This window comes from Dryobates pubescens, chromosome 24 (assembly GCF_014839835.1).
Source record: "Dryobates pubescens isolate bDryPub1 chromosome 24, bDryPub1.pri, whole genome shotgun sequence".
NCBI lineage: Eukaryota > Metazoa > Chordata > Aves > Piciformes > Picidae > Dryobates > Dryobates pubescens.
In genome coordinates, this window is record NC_071635.1 from 7,320,944 (window position 1) to 7,339,160 (window position 18,217).

The 18,217-nt window shown below is 43.1% G+C and overlaps 1 protein-coding gene across 1 annotated transcript in view; it reads right to left on the reverse strand.

The window, feature by feature from the left end:
* ANKRD50 (ankyrin repeat domain containing 50) overlaps window positions 1–18,217 on the reverse strand; it is a 44,264-nt gene that overhangs the window by 12,647 nt on the left and 13,400 nt on the right. Inside the window, exon 2 of the mRNA XM_009895948.2 lies at window positions 8,084–8,313. Within this exon, the coding sequence (XP_009894250.1) occupies window positions 8,084–8,313 (230 nt within the window). The remainder of the gene's footprint in view (window positions 1–8,083; window positions 8,314–18,217) is intronic.

Sequence of the window (18,217 nt, forward strand, 5' to 3'; positions counted from 1 at the left end):
CCTGCTGCCAACATTTGGACTCACTGATCTTAAAGGTCTTTTCCAACCTAAATGATTCTATCACCCATCTGAAGAATAGGTACAGAGCTCCACAAAGTCCTTCTCAATGTGTTTAGTCATATGTTACTCTGCTCACAAGATCCCCAGTCGGCACATTAATCCCCTGCTCACATCCTCACACCCAATCCACATCTGCAAATATAAGCCATTTTTAATTAACTTTGGTTTTTCTTTTTTTCCCAGGAATTTTATTTCCCTCATTCAGGCGACCCTGACTGACTCATGTAACAGCAATCCTGAGATTTCAGCTCATGTTCAGTGTTGCCTGACTAATAACTACACTTCACCTCCTCTGACCCCCAGCCTTCACACAAAACCTTGCAGAGTGATAACTGTTTAAGCGTTTCAGCCTCTCTGTGTGCTTCAGAAGCGAAAGATTTGCTTATCTTGCACTGGCCTTTGAACACCATTTTTCATTTTGCTGCCCAAAATGGGTGGCAAAGTGAACAAAACCACTTTGGATGTCACAGAAAGACTCAAGCTCTCAAAAAAAAAGAAGTGAAAAAATACAGGGCTTGTGTATTTGTTTGTTCATTTGGGTCCCCCCCCCCACACACACCTTTTAATGAGGCTGCATTATTATTTTTGTTCCACATCAGGGTTAAAAATACTGCTCTGTTCTGTACTTACCTAAGCACTTCAGACAAGCAAATAAATTTCAGAAGACTTCAGAGCAGTGAATATTCCAGAAGTCAGTGAAACAAATGTATTGGCTGTATGTTCACACAAGCTAAAAATGGCTTAATTTATTTTGCTGCATTTCCAAATATTCCTTGTTAACGAGATTCTCTACCCCACAGCTAAAGGCAAGTTTGCATAGCATGCAGCACACCACACATCCAGGGATAACGCGCTCTCTAAAGGCTGGGATTAACAAACTGCCATTATAACAGACTTCTGAACAGAAATAGGTTGTTAATTTTAACCACTGCACCACACCATCCTATAATAAGCAAATAATTTCAAAAAGGACTTCTGGATGGAATGTGGATTTTAAACCTCAAATTCTTTTTGCTAGCTTGAAGGAGAAGAACAAAGCAGTGGGGTGGTTTTTTTTTTGCCGAGACATCTATCTAAATGAGGTCGTTTTACATTTCCAAACAAAGATCCTGCAAACTTGCTCTTCAACCCCACCAGATACAATAAGTCACTTTCATGCACAAGAAGCACCAAAACATTAAGAGAAAGCTCATTTTGTTTCAGCTGCATTCCCATGAACTATTTAAGCTCAGCAGAACAGGGGTGCAGTAGACAGAACTCAACAGTCCCACGACCCTGCATTTTGCATTGTTAAAATTCTTCTTACAACACATCACTTTCAACCCAATGGGAGCTCCAGTATGGATTTTCCTGATTTATTAAATTCCTGGCAGCTCTGTAAACAAATCAGTTCCAAATGTATTTCTTGGCAAGATCTAGGGTCATTCAAAAGAAAAAGGGGGAAAAAAAAACCCAACCCGAAGTATCTTGGCTATAGACAAACTTCTACAGTATGTCAACCTCTTCAAACTTCAATAGTAAAAAATAAGCCATTAAGTAGTGGGTTCCAGTAAATACCTATCTATAAAATAGATGAAAGTAGCTATTTTTTATAAGATATAAAGTATCTATCTATATCTACCCTATAAAATATCTATTTTCGTACCTTTAAATAAATTGACATAGGTAAATTAGTGAAGTTTTTAATCATAGAATCATAGTATCATAGTATCAGTCAGGGTTGGAAGGGACCACAAGGATCATCTAGTTCCAACACCCCCCTGCCATGGGCAGGGACACCTCACACTACATCAGGCTGGCCAGAGCCTCATCCAGCCTGGGCTTAAAACAGCTCCAGGGATGGGGCCTCAACCACCTCCCTGGACAATCCATTCCAGGGCTTCACCACTCTCACAGTGAAGAACTTCTTCCTCACATCCAGCCTGAATCTCCCCACCTCCAGCTTCATTCCATTCCCCCTAGTCCTATCACTACCTGATATCCTAAGAAGTCCCTCCCCAGCCTTCTTGTAGGCCCCCTTCAGATACTGGAAGGCCGCAATAAGGTCACCTCAGAGCCTTCTTTTCTCCAGACTGAACAGCCCCAACTCTTTCAGTCTGTTAATGCATTTCAGTACATCTCATTTAACTGAACTGTTAACTTCAAGTGATTTAAAACATGGTAATGTTCTGGAATTAGTGATTTCCACTCCTGGTCTAATTAGGTATTTCTAAGGCCATTTATGCACACCTGCTTAAAAAGGATAAACCCTATCCAAGAGAGTCAAATGCCCCTGAAAACTCCAGCAGCACACTTAGCTTTTAGTGCATTAAACACTACAAATGTCACTGAATCTACCCCAGATGCAAAGAGATGCTGAGGCTGAAATCTGCTGCTCTCACTGTTCCGTGTCATTGCCCAGAAGAACATGTAGTTAGATTCACAGGTAATAGCCCATTTAACACAATTTAGTCTTCCCTCTTTAATTACAAAGCAAGTAAGTTAAAAATTCACACACAACTTTTTACTAGGAAATATGAAATTCCACACTATCATGCTTTCAAAGTGGTAATCAGAAGACAGTGGCAGTGTGACGAAAGGAAGCTAATTAAAAGCTCCCTGTTTATTTCCCAAGCTTTCTAAATAATTTTTCCCCCTCCCAAACCTAAACCCAAACAACAAATAAACTTTTTTCAGAGCTTTAACGTTACAGATGTAACTTTTACAACGACACAAATACATGGAAACTGTCTTTTGCAGTGAAAATCCAACCCCCAGAAAGACTCCAAAGTAACATGAAACCACTCAAATCCCGACCTACAATGAAGCAAACAAAAAAATCAGAGCACAACTTAGATCATTTTTTAAGCTATCTCTCTTGAAGTGGTCTCATGCCATTTACTTTCTGGAATGGAAGCTAATGAGAAAAGGTTCTGTTCCAAATCAGGCAACCAATTTGATTTGGGGATTCAGCAATACAGCTGCCTAAGTAGGTTCAATTACCAAACCATGTGAGTTTTCTCAGGTTGCTGGATAGCTGCGTTGTGATCTGTGCTGCATTCTATCTCTCTGAAGTTTTCACATTTTTGCCTTTTAATTTCTGTTTTCAATTACTTCTCTTTCTTTTTCTATGTTAGGAAAGGCTACAAGAAAAGCAACTCTCCACATCTATGCAGAACAGAATAAGCAAACAGCAGAATCTGAGAAAGACTTCTGCTCCCAAGATTTCTAATCCAGAATAAATTTGGATAAATATCAGCTCTTAATTACAGAAAGGTTTGGGTTGGAAGAGACCTTTAAAGATCACCTAGTTCCAACTCCCCTGCCATAGGCACCTCCTACTAGAGCAGGTTGCTCAAGACCCCATCAAACCTGGCTTTGACTACTTCCAGGCTTGAAGCCACCACAGCTTCCTTGGGCAACCTGCTCCAGTGCCTCACCACCCTTGTGGTGAAGAATTTCTGCCTCATGTCTAGTCTAAATCCATTTTCTTCCAGTTTGAAGCCACCACCCCTCCACCTGTAACTCCATGCCTTTGTAAAAAGTCCATCCCCCGCTCTCCTGTAGCCCCCTTCAAATCCTGGTAGGCTGCTCTAAGGTGTCCCCAGAGCCTTCTCTTCTCCAGGCTGAACAACCCCAACTCTCTCAGCCTGTGTTTACAGGAGAGAGCCTTTCCTCCTGCAGTGGAACTTGCACTCCGAGTGATCAAACCAACAAAATGTCTGGCTGTCTGGAACTGAATGACAGATAAAAGAAAGAGTGAAAAATGAATGACAGATTGTCTGCTTTTGCCTATGGATAAGAGGGTGAATGGAGCTCAAGCTGCCTCAGACTAAATCGAGGCCTTTCATGTCCACTTTTGATTCTTTTTGTTGCAGTTTCCAGTATCTCTCTGGTATGTAACATTAACTTTATGGAAACTACAGCTCCCTGAGATGTGACATCTGCATGGGTTGTACCACACTGGTGCACTCATGCCTCACACCTTCTGTTTAATTGAGGGGTATAATCAAGCCATAGATACCTGATTTATGTATGTAGCAGGAAAAAAAATAACAAATTAAGTAAATGCCTGTTGCAAAAAGCTTCTTTAAACCAATACATTGAGCCCTTGTACTTTTGCCTATTTACCTTCATGCTGTTGTGAGAAATTCTCTGCTTTACTTGAACTGATCTAAATAAAGGTGCCTGACTTTAAAAGGCCTCAAAGTAATATAATGGATGTTTGAAAAAGGAATTTAGTTTTTTTAAGCACTACTATGCTTTCAAGACTGAGCCTCATTTTAGAAGCAGCATTTTTATTAGCTGAAATATAGAAGAATGAAATGGTTCTCCCAGGTAAAAGGACTTTTTATTTGTTATTTAGAAAGACCAAGGAACTTGTTCTAACATCACAGAGAGGTCGGAAAGACTGTTCAGTGTCAGTGCTTGACCGTAGCCAAACGAGGACAAATGATGTGGGAGATAATGTGGATCATTATGGGTGCAAAACAGAAAATTGTTAAATTCAGGGGGAAATTCTGCAAGAAAAATGAACAGGCCTGATGTGGCAGTTGGTGACAGTTCACATGTAAAAGAAGGCAGGAGGACAGGCATTATTTGCTCCCTTTCTTTTTCACTCAATTGTCTGGCTTTTGCTCGCTGTGGAGGAACACCACAGACTCATGCAGGCATCATTTTACATTTGGTTCATATTTTTGAGGTTTCCTCTGCAGCCACAAGAGGCAAAAACTTTTTTTTCACCCTTTTAATTAATGAAAGCTGAGAATCTGAGTTGGGGGGGTGAGGGGGGAGAAATCTGTAGCACATTGTGCTACTACAGCATCTGGTAATACAGAAGGGCCCAGGACACAAGCTGCAGCAGAAGGAGGCACAACTATTCAACGTTGGTAAATAAGTCATCAACAAAAGCAAAGGAACAAAGAGGACCAGAAGAAACAGCCCTCCCCATTTTCTCATTGTTAGGAGTGGTAGGGATGTTGTATTCACCACTGACAGCATTGAGATGGCAGCAGATGAGAAAGAGTGGACTCTTTTCCATATCATCACTGGATTTGGCTAGAGAGGCCACAGCATGGTTTGGGTTGGACAGGACATTTAAAGGTCATCTAGTCTGACCCCTTTGCAGTCAGCAGGGTTATCTTTAACTAGAGCAGGTTACTCAGAGCCCTGTCCACCCTGGCCTGAAATGTTTCCAGGGATGAGGCATCTACCACCTCTCTGGATAATCTATGCCAGTGTTTCACCACCCTCAGAGTGAAAATTTCTTCTTTGCATCTAGTCTGAATCGCCACTTTTTTACTTTTACAACCATTACCTCATGCTGTCACCACACTCCCAGACAGAGTCCCTCTTCATCTTTCACATAGGCCCCCTTTAGGTACTGAAAGGCTGCAGGCCTCCCCAGAGCCTTCTCTTCTCTAGGCTGAACAACCCAATTCCCTCAGCTTTTCAGAATTCTCATCTGTACTGAACACCCAAAGAAGAGCATCATCAGGACCAGGTTGCAGCAGCAATCTTGCTCCCATTCATTGATAACTCTTTCTGATAAACATGTTTAGAATAGAATAGAATTAACCAGATTGGAAAAGACCTTTGAGATCATCAAGTCCAACCTATCATCTAACACTATCTAATCATCTAATCAAGCTCCCCATCCAATCTCTTCCTAAACACCTCCGGGGATGGTGACTACCACCTCCCTGGGCAGCCCATTCCAATGGCCACTCTCTCTTTCTGTGAAGAACTTCTTCCTAACATCCAGCCTAAACCTCCCCTGGTGCAGCTTGAGACTGTGTCCTCTTGTTCTGGTGCTGGTTGCCTGGGAGAAGAGACCAACCCCCTCCTAGCTACAACCTCCTTTCAGGTAGTTGTAGACAGCAATAAGGTCTGCCTTGAGCCTCCTCTTCTCCAGGCTAAACGACCCCAGCCCCAGCTCCCTCAGCCTCTTCTCACAGGGCTTGTGCTCCAAACCCCTCCCCAGCTTTGTTGCCCTTCTCTGGACACCTTCCAGCAAGTCAACATCTCTCCTAGACTGAGAGGCCCAGAACTGGACACAGGACTCAAGGTGTGGCCTAACCAGTGCTGAGTACAGGGGCACAATGACTTCCCCGCTCCTGACTTTCCTGCTTTCATTTGAGCAGATACCTGCAAGAAACATTCAGTGCATGGAAAGTTCAAGTGAAAACTTCTGTAAACCAACTGTAAGCAAATGAACACTGATTGATGTACACTTTATAATGTACCCTCAAATTTTTAGCAGAACAAAATACAGATGGGATGCATTTTCCTAAAATAACCCTAGAAGGGTTCCCATCCAAGTTGCAGTGAAACTGATCTTTTGGGGGTTTTGTGGCTACAACTTAAAGCATACTTGAAGAAAACATACACTGACTATGTTATCATTATGGTTGCAAACATTTATTTGCTGGCAATCTGGCATCGTTGGAAATCCAGTACAGCTTCTTCAGTCGTGAGTGCTAAAAAAACCTACTTTCAATACCACAAAGGAGGAGAAGGGTTTGCCCCAGTGAAAGTGTTAATGACAGTGTATCCTTTGTAGGCTAGAAACAGCAATCAAACTTATTTCAAGTTTTACAACACAAATTTGCAATGGAGCTGAAGTTGAGGGGAACTCCGGCCAGGCTCCTCACATTCTGCCTGTTCCTTTCACAAACTTGAAACAGGAAAGCTAGCTGACAATGTATTAAGTGGGCAGCCATCAAGTTGCCTGAAATGTCCCAATTTTCCTCCATAATGGATAAAACACCACTTCCTCCAAACAGACCCTGAAATTCCTTCTCCATTCAGATTCAATTATTCTGGGCTTCAGTCTCTCTTTGCTGTACCTTTTGCACAATGAAGATGGGATTATAATATCCCAAGCCAGCTTCCTTCGTGCTATTCATCAAGTCATTCTCTGTGGAAATGAGAAATTAACTCATTCAAATTAAATTTCTTTTAAAGGCACATCCATTAGTTCTGCTGATTTTTCCTGTCAGGAATTCCATCTGGAAACATACTTAAAGACAACAGCCATTTTTTTTAGGACCACTCTGCAAGATGATATGATTCAATGGAAAGGAAATAAAACCGCTCCGATGAAAGTTCTGTCTGCTTTTTCAGCCACGACAACCTATCAAATCAGCCAAACTCTGACAAAACTATGGTCCAAAGGAGCCCTGTGAAGCCCTAAGTTTCCTTTAGTTCTCAAATACTCTCAAATACCAATCTTCATGTCTGCCACTGATTAATACAGTACCTCATTCCAAAATGCAATTATCTCATTGACCTTTTGCTACTGGGGAAGCGAGGAAGCCTATGAGGCTCTGTTCCATAATCACATTTTTGTCCTAATTGTTTCCTTAATACACACAAGCTCTATACATAGGCCTGGCATCCAGTCTAGATATTGCCCTTTATTACATTTCAGAGAACTTCCATTAACAATGCCATGATAGTGAAGAAATGTTATCAAGACATGGTACAGCCTAGATGAAGAAACTGCAAAGAATTTTCTTTGTTACTGTTCAACTTTGCCAAAAGCATGCTTGAAGAATCCACAACTACATTGCTTCCCTCTCAAGTTCCACCTTCAAAGGTGCTTTCTGCAAATATGGGGAGAGATTTTAATGGGAGATAAAAAAACAAACCAAAAAACAACCCCAAACCCCACTATCTTTTGATAGTTTTGAGGTTGTAAGGAATGGGTGTATGCAGCCGACATCCTTATGTACTTACACATCACCTACACCATTTCAAAGCTTCCTGAAACCAGAAAAGCAAGAGGAAAACTCAAAGCAGCCATGCTCTTCACAGATGCATTGCAAAGGTAAAAATCACCTGTAAAATACTTGGCTGATCTAAGCTTTCTACACTCCTCCGTGAACTGGAATGTGTGTTTTTAACAGTGACCATTTTTGTGACTGCCAGTTTTTAGCACTAAGCATGCACCAGTCCTTCCAGTCCCACTGAGAGTATTCTAGACTCCCTCCTAGCTACAGGCACAGGCAATGAACACCCACTTCTGATGTTTTGTACTCACCTGTAAACATTTTTGTAACAGCCTTACTCTGCTTGCGGGCAGAACACAAGAGGAGCAGCCAGGGAGGGAAGAACTCAAAGTGGCCAGCTAAAAGCTCTGCTATTGTTCCAGATAGACTTGTAGAAGTCTGTTCACCCTCAGAAACGTTACAGCCCTCATCAACCGAATCTACCAGCAGGAAGAGGCTCTGCTGAGGGGGCTTCATCCCCAGGAGAGGGAGCAGAATGCACCTGTAAGGAATACAAAACAAAAGTTACATTTAACAATGCATAGACTCTCAAGCTGAAGCTATGATCAACTTAAAACACACAGTTGTTTTTTCAACATTTTAAAGGTTTTTTTTTTTAAGTAGTCACCACAGAAAATGATGAGATAGACTGAACTAACAGAGATGGTTTGGGCAGTCACAGAATCACCAAGGTTGGAAGAGACCTCCAAGATCATCAAGTCCAACCTGACACCACAGACCTCATGACTAAACCATGGCACCAAGTGCCACATCCAATCCCCTCTTGAACACCTCCAGGGATGGGGACTCCACCACCTCCCTGGGCAGCACATTCCAATGGCTAACAACTGTCTCTGTGAAGAGCTTTCTCCTCACCTCGAGCCTAAATTTCCCCTGGCACAGCTTGAGACTGTGTCCTCTTGTTCTGGTGCTGGTTGCCTGGGAGAAGAGACCAACCCCCTCCTGGCTACAACCACCCTTCAGGTCAGTGATGTAATTTCTAACTGGGAGAACACATCCCCCTTCAGCATTGCTCCATAAGCCCTGCTGGTGAAAGGTTTGTTATTTTCTGGTATTCTGAGTGAGAAAAATGCGAAAAGGAGACAGAGTTGTGTACCTTCCACCTCTGACAGTACCAACAGAACCTAGCAGAGCAGACTAGGTGATATAATACACTTGGAGAAGTCTCCCCAAAGGTGTAAAAAGGAAGTAAAAAACTACTCCTGTCCTGAAACTATTGGAAACTAGATGGATTTTAAATGCGTAATGCTGGCTGCCCTCGTTGGCTTTTTTTTCAGGTGCTCAGGACTACTGGGACTTCTTTGGTGCTTCCAGAAGTAGTTAATCTTACAGAAGATGTCTGAAGTACAACTAAAAATTACTGCTCACTAAGCTGAGAAGTTAAGCAGCTACCAATTTACAGAACAGGAAATTAAAGTAGCCATAAGGTTAAAATTACTTTCCCAAGTGATGCCAATCCCACAATGAAAGAAGGCAGTTGGAAGTGACCACATTTTCCACCCCTTCCCCCACCAGAATGCTGCCTTGCACCCTCAGCTATTTATGTCAAAGCATTTTCCCTGCAACATTTCTTTCTCTATCAAAACCAATTTTCACTGCACACAGTTCCCTGTATGAAGTTATTTTCTGAGTGTGACTCTTACAGGAGATATGAAGAAATAGTATCCTGAATTAAAATCTCACTTAAAACACCTATAAAAATACCTTAGGAGCATCTGACAATGTTCTTTTGTTACTATCTACCTGTTGGGAATGCCACCAGGAAAACCTAACTGTCATGTCTGGGAAAAGACCCAAATCCTTCTGCTTAATTCCTGCAGTAGGTCAAATCAAAAGGTTCACCCTGCCTCCAGACAGGGTTGAAAGCAGATGCCTGAGGAGTAACGTAAGCACTGGGCAAGCCCAAAACCACATTTTCCCAGAACTCTCAGGGACCATAGCAAAAACTGCTTCCAGGGATTTTCTGAACCACAGAGTCACTCTTTGCATTTAGAATCCCTTAACTGACCACACTTCCACAGGTTGGTCCAAGTCTTCTGTGAACTGATTTAAGCCTCTGGAACCCACAACACAGAAACCATCCCCCTTCCTTCAAATGTCCTTGCTTCATTTGATACCCTTCAGGCTCTCTACTGGAGGGGACAGGTGAGCAATTCTGTCATAGACACCTTCTTCAGGGCATCTGTAACCTTCTGACTTGTACCACAGCCTCTTCTGAGCCATTCCTTTCCAGGCAGATGAGTTCTAGATGGTACTTCATAAAAATATGTTCCACAGACCCTGATCTATTTGTGCTCTCCATTTTTCCTCATCACAACAGTTGTATTTCTGAATCTTACATAACTTAAATCCCACTAGGAAAAACAGATACAGAAATACACCTATAGAATCAGAGAATTATTTGAGTTGGAAAAGACCCCTAGGATCATCACAGAGTCCAACCATATATATCATTGTATACAAGAAATGAGGCACAATGACTTCTGCCAGCAATATTATCAAGTCTGGCATTGACTCAACATTCAGAGACTCATAGAATGGTTTGGGTTGGAAGGGATCTTAAAGATCATCTAGTTTCAACTCCCCTGCCATGGGCAGAGATACCTTCCACTAGAACAGATTGCTCAAGACCTCATTCAACGTGGCCCTGAACACCTCCAAGAAAGAAGCATCCACAACCTCCCTTGGCAACCTGTCCCAGTGTCTTGTCACCCTCACTGTCAGGAATTTCTTCCTAATATCCAGCCTAAATTTGCTATCCTCAAGCTTAAAGCTATTCCACTCTCATACTATCACTAGAAGCCTTTGTAAAAAGTCTCTTCCTGGCTTTCTTGTAGGCCCCCTTCAGTTACTGGAAGGCTGCTCTTAAGGTCTCCCCAGAGCCTTCTTTTCTCCAGGCTGAACAGCCCCAACTCTCTCAGCCTGTCCCCCATAGGGGAGGTTTCTCCAGCCCTGTGACAGAACAAGAAGACACAATCTCAAATTGTGCCAGGGGAGGTTTAGGCTGGATGTTAGGAAGTTCTTCATAGAAAGAGTGATTGGCCATTGGAATGTGCTGCCCAGGGAGGTGGTGGAGTCACCATCACTGGAGGTGTTTAGGAAGAGACCTGATGGGGCACTTGGTGCCATGGTTTAGTTGATTAGATAGCGTTGGATGACAGGTTGGATGCGATGATCTTGAAGGTCTTTTCCAACCTGGTTAGTTCTATTCTGTTAGTAAAATCTGGAATCTCCACAGAAAAGAGCACAATTAGATATTTTAAATAATGGAACTCATTGTAATGGCCATGCCTTGTAATGTAATGACTTTATTTATGCAGGGTGTAGATGTTTTACACGCTCTCTAACAAATAAAGAGTCCTCAGAACAATGAGCCATCCCACAGCATTCCTCAGGATTGCTACTGAGTTGACTGAACCCACGCAAACACCATTTCCCCACATATGGAAGGAATATACACAGGCTGGGCTGGAGTTCTGCTTATGATTATCCTTGAGATTTTTAGATTGGCTCCACACAAAAAAAACACCCAAGACACAACAGAACAAAGTCAAAAGATAGCAGCACTGGCCACAAAGGCTGCAGAGACTCACAGTGGAACGCACATACTTGCTAAAAACAGGGGGGGGAAAGCCATCACAAAAAGACAAACACCCATGCCAAACAATGAGTGCTTCTGGGAGCAAAAGAAACCCTAGTTTCTTATGAATGTGTTCCTCATATTTGATTGCCTCTGGTGTATAGGAAATTTGGTTGTCCCCCCACTTGAACAGTTTGATGGCTGTGGCGGTGTGAAGGTCGCTTACCCCTAAAACGGCTTCCTCTTGCCTGTTCAGCTGCTGGCATTCACTACTGATGAACCCACAAAGTAAGTGTGTAAAACTTACCTCCTAAGCAAGCCTGAGAAGCAAAGGGGAGAGGGGGAGTGAGGGGAAACCCAAACCAACTAAACAAAAAACCCCAACCAACAAACCCAGCAAAAAACCTCCAAAGAACCAACACACAAAACCAAACAGCCTTCACTTCTCAGACTCCAAGTGCTGCCACTTTTAGTGAAAAACAGTCCATACTTCAAATTTCATGATGGAAATGACTGGTTTGGAAATCCTCTTTACTACTGCTACTACAGCCCTAATGTTTCTTCTTCTGCATCAGCATGACAACGGTTTAACGCATTGCCTTTTGAGTCACCTTCTCACCAAAACCTTAGAGTGTAGCATTTGTATTTCAGCTACAGCCATGGAAGCCAAGAAGCATCATTCCAGAGGTCTGTGTCAGGAATTTACAAGCTCTGCTCTTTGCAGTTAAAGCCTGCAAAAGAGCAGACAGTACCATCCACACAGAGCCTTTTTCATTCTCTCCTCCTGCTTTTATGCCAACGCTTCTACACCACGTTCCTTGAGCAAATTCATCAGCCACATGTCATATTCTTAATCCCTGCATTCGTTTCTTTCCTCTCCTTAACTATTGAGGCTTTCCTCCAAACATTTTTATGCAGAGGAAAGATTCTCTGCAAGCTACAGCCAGGGATCCAGCTTCAGGATTTGCCAAAAGCATGCACACACTCTTGCAAAGACGGAATGCAAAACTCATCTTGCATCTGCAGACCAAAACAGCAACATTTGCACCACTGCTAGGGAATGAAGCCTGCTGTCTTCTTCCAAGCTTGGCCAAGCCTGTGGTTAGCCTCTGAAATAGTGTAAATGCAATCAGAGCAGTACAGTGCTCTGCAGTGCCCAAGAAGCAGGAGCACAGCACAGCCTGGCAGACCCTCAGCCCAGGCAGCAGGACCCCAGTGCAGCCTGGCACACTCTCAGCCCGTGGATCACACGCTTATCTACACCAGGCCACCTCTATTGAATGCATCAAGGATACACTTCTACCCCATACACAATTTTGGGGGGGGGGACTGGCTAGCAAGGACAGACTCATATTAGCCCCTAAGCACACAAGCAGCAACTACTTTTCAACTGGCAGTCAGACTTCACTTATGTTGTCCTTTCTCTCCCATTCTGCCTGCTTAGGTTTTCCTTGCATACCCAGAGAAAAGCACCATGCCATGTACTTGTTCTGGTTTGGACCATGTGCAATGTCATCACTCTGAAAGTGGCTGCATCTGCTGTTTGAGTTATTTTCACTGCTGCATTTTTGTCAGGTTGGAAAAACCACATTGGAAGTGCTGCTGGTTAAAATCCACCACTACAGGACAGGAAGAGGAGGAAAATTAAGGCAAACATCCCAAAGTGATTTATAAGAGAGTACTAAAAGCTCCCAATGATGTTTACTTCTGTCAGGTAAGGTTGCCCTCAGGTTTTGAGGCAGTTCATCCATCTCTCTCTGTTCTGGGAAGTTCTGAAGCATTAGGAAGCTGGCACTCCCCGGCTTGAGTTCACCTGCATGCCAAGACCCCCACAGAATGTCTTTGCTCCTAAATCCTACTCACCTTTGAAAAAGGCAAGCAATATTCACTGTCAGTGAGGCAGCTCGGATGCAATATATACAATCACATCAATAATAATGTCACCACTGGCCAATTGGCCATTGGAATGGGCTGCCCAGGGAGGTGGTGGAGTCACCATCCCTGGAGGTGTTCAAGAGGGGATTGGACGTGGCACTTGAAGCCATGGTTTAGTCATGAGGTGTTGGGTGATAGGTTGGACTTGATGATCTCTGAAGTCTTTTCCAACCTTATTGATGCTATGATTCCATTCCCAGTCACAACAAACAGTAGTAGGCAACCACATGAGTAACAGAAATTTCATGAGGACTGTAATTGCTTGGAATTGAAGGAATTCCCTGGAGGTTGTAAGCATATGCTGAAAAAAACAAACATATTCAGAACACCCCATATGAAAAGGTTTGGTGATTACTGGCAAGGTGGTGGAGCTGATCAACTGCTATTAGCAACCAAGGTTACACTGAGTTTTACATGAATTTATAGTTCTGTTGGCAAAAAAATTGCCAGAACTTCATAAACCATTCACTTTACAAGAGAGGGACAACGCAGTGCTGCCCTCTATGAGATCTGAATGCCTCAGAGACTTTACAAAGGAATTGCTCATTTGCACATTTAATCCAAAGAACTACTGAAGATTAATGTAATGGAGGACTCTGCCTATGTGTATTAGATGGAATTATATATCTATATATTTACACAGAGAGTTTAACAATACTTAGTGCATAACAAACCAGACAATTCTCCAAACACTGGTCTCAAGCTTCAGAGAAACAAGCAAGCATCTTCCTCCTTATAGGCAGCCTGCAGTGTGACACACTGTAATTTTTAGGACACTCATTTCCATTTCTGTTGCATCAGAAATTAGAGAAAGTTAAGTAAACAGTGAAACTGTAAATAAGCCAACTCCATTCACATGATGTTGGAGGCATTTTTGCCAGCAACCTAAGAAACAGTGGGATTTCTGCTTAAAACAAAAATAAGTATCACAAAATCTAGCAAAAATTCAAACCAGTAAGTGGAAAGCTGATGCTGCCTTGGTCTGAATGAGGTGGAGCGGAAGCTCCATCCTCCCCAGCCCACTGCAGGGGGTCTCTTTAGGGCAGTTAAGAGCTGGAAGTGCTGCATGACAGCAAAAGATGGGAGTTATGTTATACAGAGATCAGAGAGGAGCCCAGGCCTTCACAAGATACTAGGGAGACAGGCACCTAAAGGCACCAATCTGTACACAGATTTTCACTACTTCCACTACTAACACAGAGCAAACATGAAAATGTTAACATTGTAAGACTTGAAAAGCAATGCAAAATTCCACATTTTTTTAAAACCTCATCTGTCCTTAAATTCTCACAAGTGACAGCAAATCCTCCACCCTGCTCCCCATTGCCTCATGAGAAATTTTTTACAGTAAGGGTGGTGAGACACTGGAACAGCTTGCCCAGGGAAGTCGTGGATGCTTCCTCCCAGGAGGTGTTCAAGGCCAGGCTGGATGAGGCCTCAAGCAACCTGGTCTAGTGGAATATGTCCCTCCCTGTGCCAGGGGGCTTGGAAGTAGCTGATCTTCCAGCTCCCTTCCTACCCAAACCATCTATGAATCTGTGAGGTCACAGACACATGGTCACTTGTATATTGTCATAACCCAGAGGCTGGTTAGCAGAGCACAACCCCTTAAGGCTGTTCCATGCCTCCAGTTTACAATTTGCACATTGGAGAATGCAGCCAGCGAAGATAAAGCTGCTGAAGAGCATTAGAAGCTCCAAAGACAAATGGATCCCAATAGCTGCTTTATTCTCTTTTGTTTTCCAAACTGCATGTGGGACCCAGGCCACTGTAAAGGAAGGTAAATTTCACTTATAATAAAATTGTCACTTTCTGCTGCTCAGCTGATGAAATACCACCCTCCTTCCCAGAAGGCTTTCAGCAGCTGTAGTCAGAAAGAAAAAACAGAGCATCCTTACAAATGACTTCCAGTGCTGTTTACAGATTAGTGAGTTTTAGCTTGTCCTATGACAAGGCATTTACGTCTTATGGGTGACTGGCAGTAAACATTTTGTTTACCTGTCCCATAACACATTCTGGCCAATGATTAAAAGGGAAATTCTGCTGCTCAGGTCCCATAGCTGTTTTCTGTCCAGTATCACCCCAATTCTTGGAACAAGAGACATGTGTAACATTGCTTCTTACTGATCACTCATACAGATAACAACATCCTGGAAAACACACACACAGGACCCTTAACAGTGGGAACAGAAGAGAACAGAAGAGAACAGAAGAGAACAGAAGAGAACAGAAGAGAACAGAAGAGAACAGAAGAGAACAGAAGAGAACAGAAGAGAACAGAAGAGAACAGAAGAGAACAGAAGAGAACAGAAGAGAACAGAAGAGAACAGAAGAGAACACTTCCAAAGCTGCAAAACTAAACATATGGCTAAGGATGGCAAAAGTGTAGTGACCCAGTTTGCTGTGTGCACAGCTGTGTACATAATCCATCAGGTTACTGAGGTACCTGCTCTGTAATTTTTCAGAGTGATAAAAGTGCACTGCAACTGATTATGACTTTCTGAGGGGGTGGAATACTGGAATGATACATACTCATGGACTGGAGTATAATATAGATTATTGTTTCTTGTAAATTGCTCATTTACAGGCTGCACAGAAAGACAAACTGCCTCTAGGAGTTCAGTTAGTTTTATAAAGAAAGAGCAGAAAGCAGGGGGGGGAAAAAAACCACCACAACAACAAATCAAATCCTGAGAATCACCTATTGGGAAAGCTCCAGGCAGAACACATGGATGTAAATCTCAGGTCTGGTCTTTTCAGGAGTGAATTAGGAAGAGCAGGCAAGCCTTATGCAATTCAGTACCTGATTTTGCAATGTCTTGTAGCAACGTGGATTTTATCTGTAATTGTATAGCAGACTTGCAGTCCCACAAGGAAAGCACAAAAGCTAGCTCTAGGGCGTCAGGCCAGACAAAGGTAGCGTTTGTGGCAGACCCAGCGCCACCGGTCACACACAGACAGCGCAAGATGAACCTCTGCGTGTTGATTATAGACCTCCTACTGCCTCATACAAACAGATGGGTGGTTTGTGTTTTTTCTTTCTATAAAGCATTGCCAGCAGATCTGCTGGGGGATTTACTCAAAACCTTAGAAAACAGAAACCTTAAACCCCAATCTTTTGGTGTAACAGTTGGACTGCCTAGAACAGTTTGCAAACTACTCAGCTATGGTAATGGACAGAAAAGTGTAGCTGAAAAACATTCACACCTGGTACCATGACCAGGGTTGACTCTCTATACATTTTTAAACAGAATCTACTTGCCATGTGTGCTAACATATACAACATGCTCTGAACTAGTCAGAGCCTGACATGCAGAAATCTGCATCCTTACCAAGGTCAACGAGGAGAAGAGTACAGGAAACAATGCAAATATACTCCTGAACATGCAGTATACAATAGTAATTTCACAGAATCACCCAGAATCACCAAGGTTGGAAGAGACCTCCAAGATCAAGTCCAACCTGACACCACAGACCTCATGACTAAACCATGGCACCAAGTGCCACGTCCAATCCCCTCTTGAACACCTCCAGGGATGGGGACTCCACCACCTCCCTGGGCAGCACATTCCAATGGCGAACAGTTCTCTCTGTGAAGAACTTTCTCCTCACCTCGAGCCTAAATTTCCCCTGGTGCAGCCTGAGACTGTGTCCTCTTGTTCTGGTGCTGGTTGCCTGGGAGAAGAGACCAACCACCTCCTGGCTACAACCTCCCTTCAGGTAGTTGTAGACAGCAATAAGGTCTCCCCTGAGCCTCCTCTTCTCCAGGCTAAACAACCCCAGCTCCCTCAGCCTCTCCTCATAGGGTTTGTGCTCAAGGCCTCTCCCCAGCCTTGTTGCCCTTCTCTGGACACATTCAAGAGTCTCAATGTCCTTCTTAAATTGAGGGGCCCAGAACTGGACACAGGACTCAAGGTGTGGCCTAACCAGTGCTGAGTACAGGGGCACAATGACTTCCCTGCTCCTGCTGGCCACACCATTCTTGATGCATGCCAGGATGGCATATTCTAGACAAACCCTCCTAGCTCTGATCTTCAGTAATGGAGAGGTCATCTAGTCCACTTCCCCACCTATACATCTGACATCCCCGACAGATACTAGTCTAGGCACTCCTAGAGACTTCCACTCATCAATACTCTGCCTCCCCAAGCAATCTATTCAGTGCTTCAATATTCTTGCAGCTGGGATGTGTTCCCCTTTCCCTGTGTATCTAACTTTAACCCTTTTTCCTGGAATTCGAATCTTTTACTTCTTGCCCTATTACTTGTGTCCCAGGGATAACACAGTTGTCATTACAAGGACATCAGTAGTTGTTACAATTTCTCTCTGCTCAGTCAGCCAGACCATTAAGGAGTATGCTGGAAAGAGGCAGACACCACGTGCTGTGTCAGTGTGAAAATGAACTACTGATAATTACTCTCTAAGTACTGTCACTACATTTTTGCACATAGCCAGATGAGTTTTACCTTCCATGCAGCCTCTTTGCATGAGTCTTGCATCAAGGCCTTCCTGCAGTCACAACTGACATTTATGGTTATCCCTTACCCACAAACACTATTCTCCTCTGTCTCTTACAAAAAGAGGTTAGATTTGATTTGCCAAAATGAAGCCACATCATACCACATTCATTGTTTGTTTCAACTCTGTCACCTTCCAGCTGCTTGAATGCAGTTTGATTATTTGTTCTGGCTTTTTTTTTTTCCCCCATTTCAGCTGACACTTCTAATCCCCCAAAGCCTTTCTGTCCCCTTTTTAAAGAAAGGCACTAAACATGAATCTTTCAAGTCTGAGTTTTCAGCCAGCCTGATAAAGATAACCTGTCCTTTGAAGATAATCAGTATGGTTCATAGGTTGAACAGTTTGAAAACAT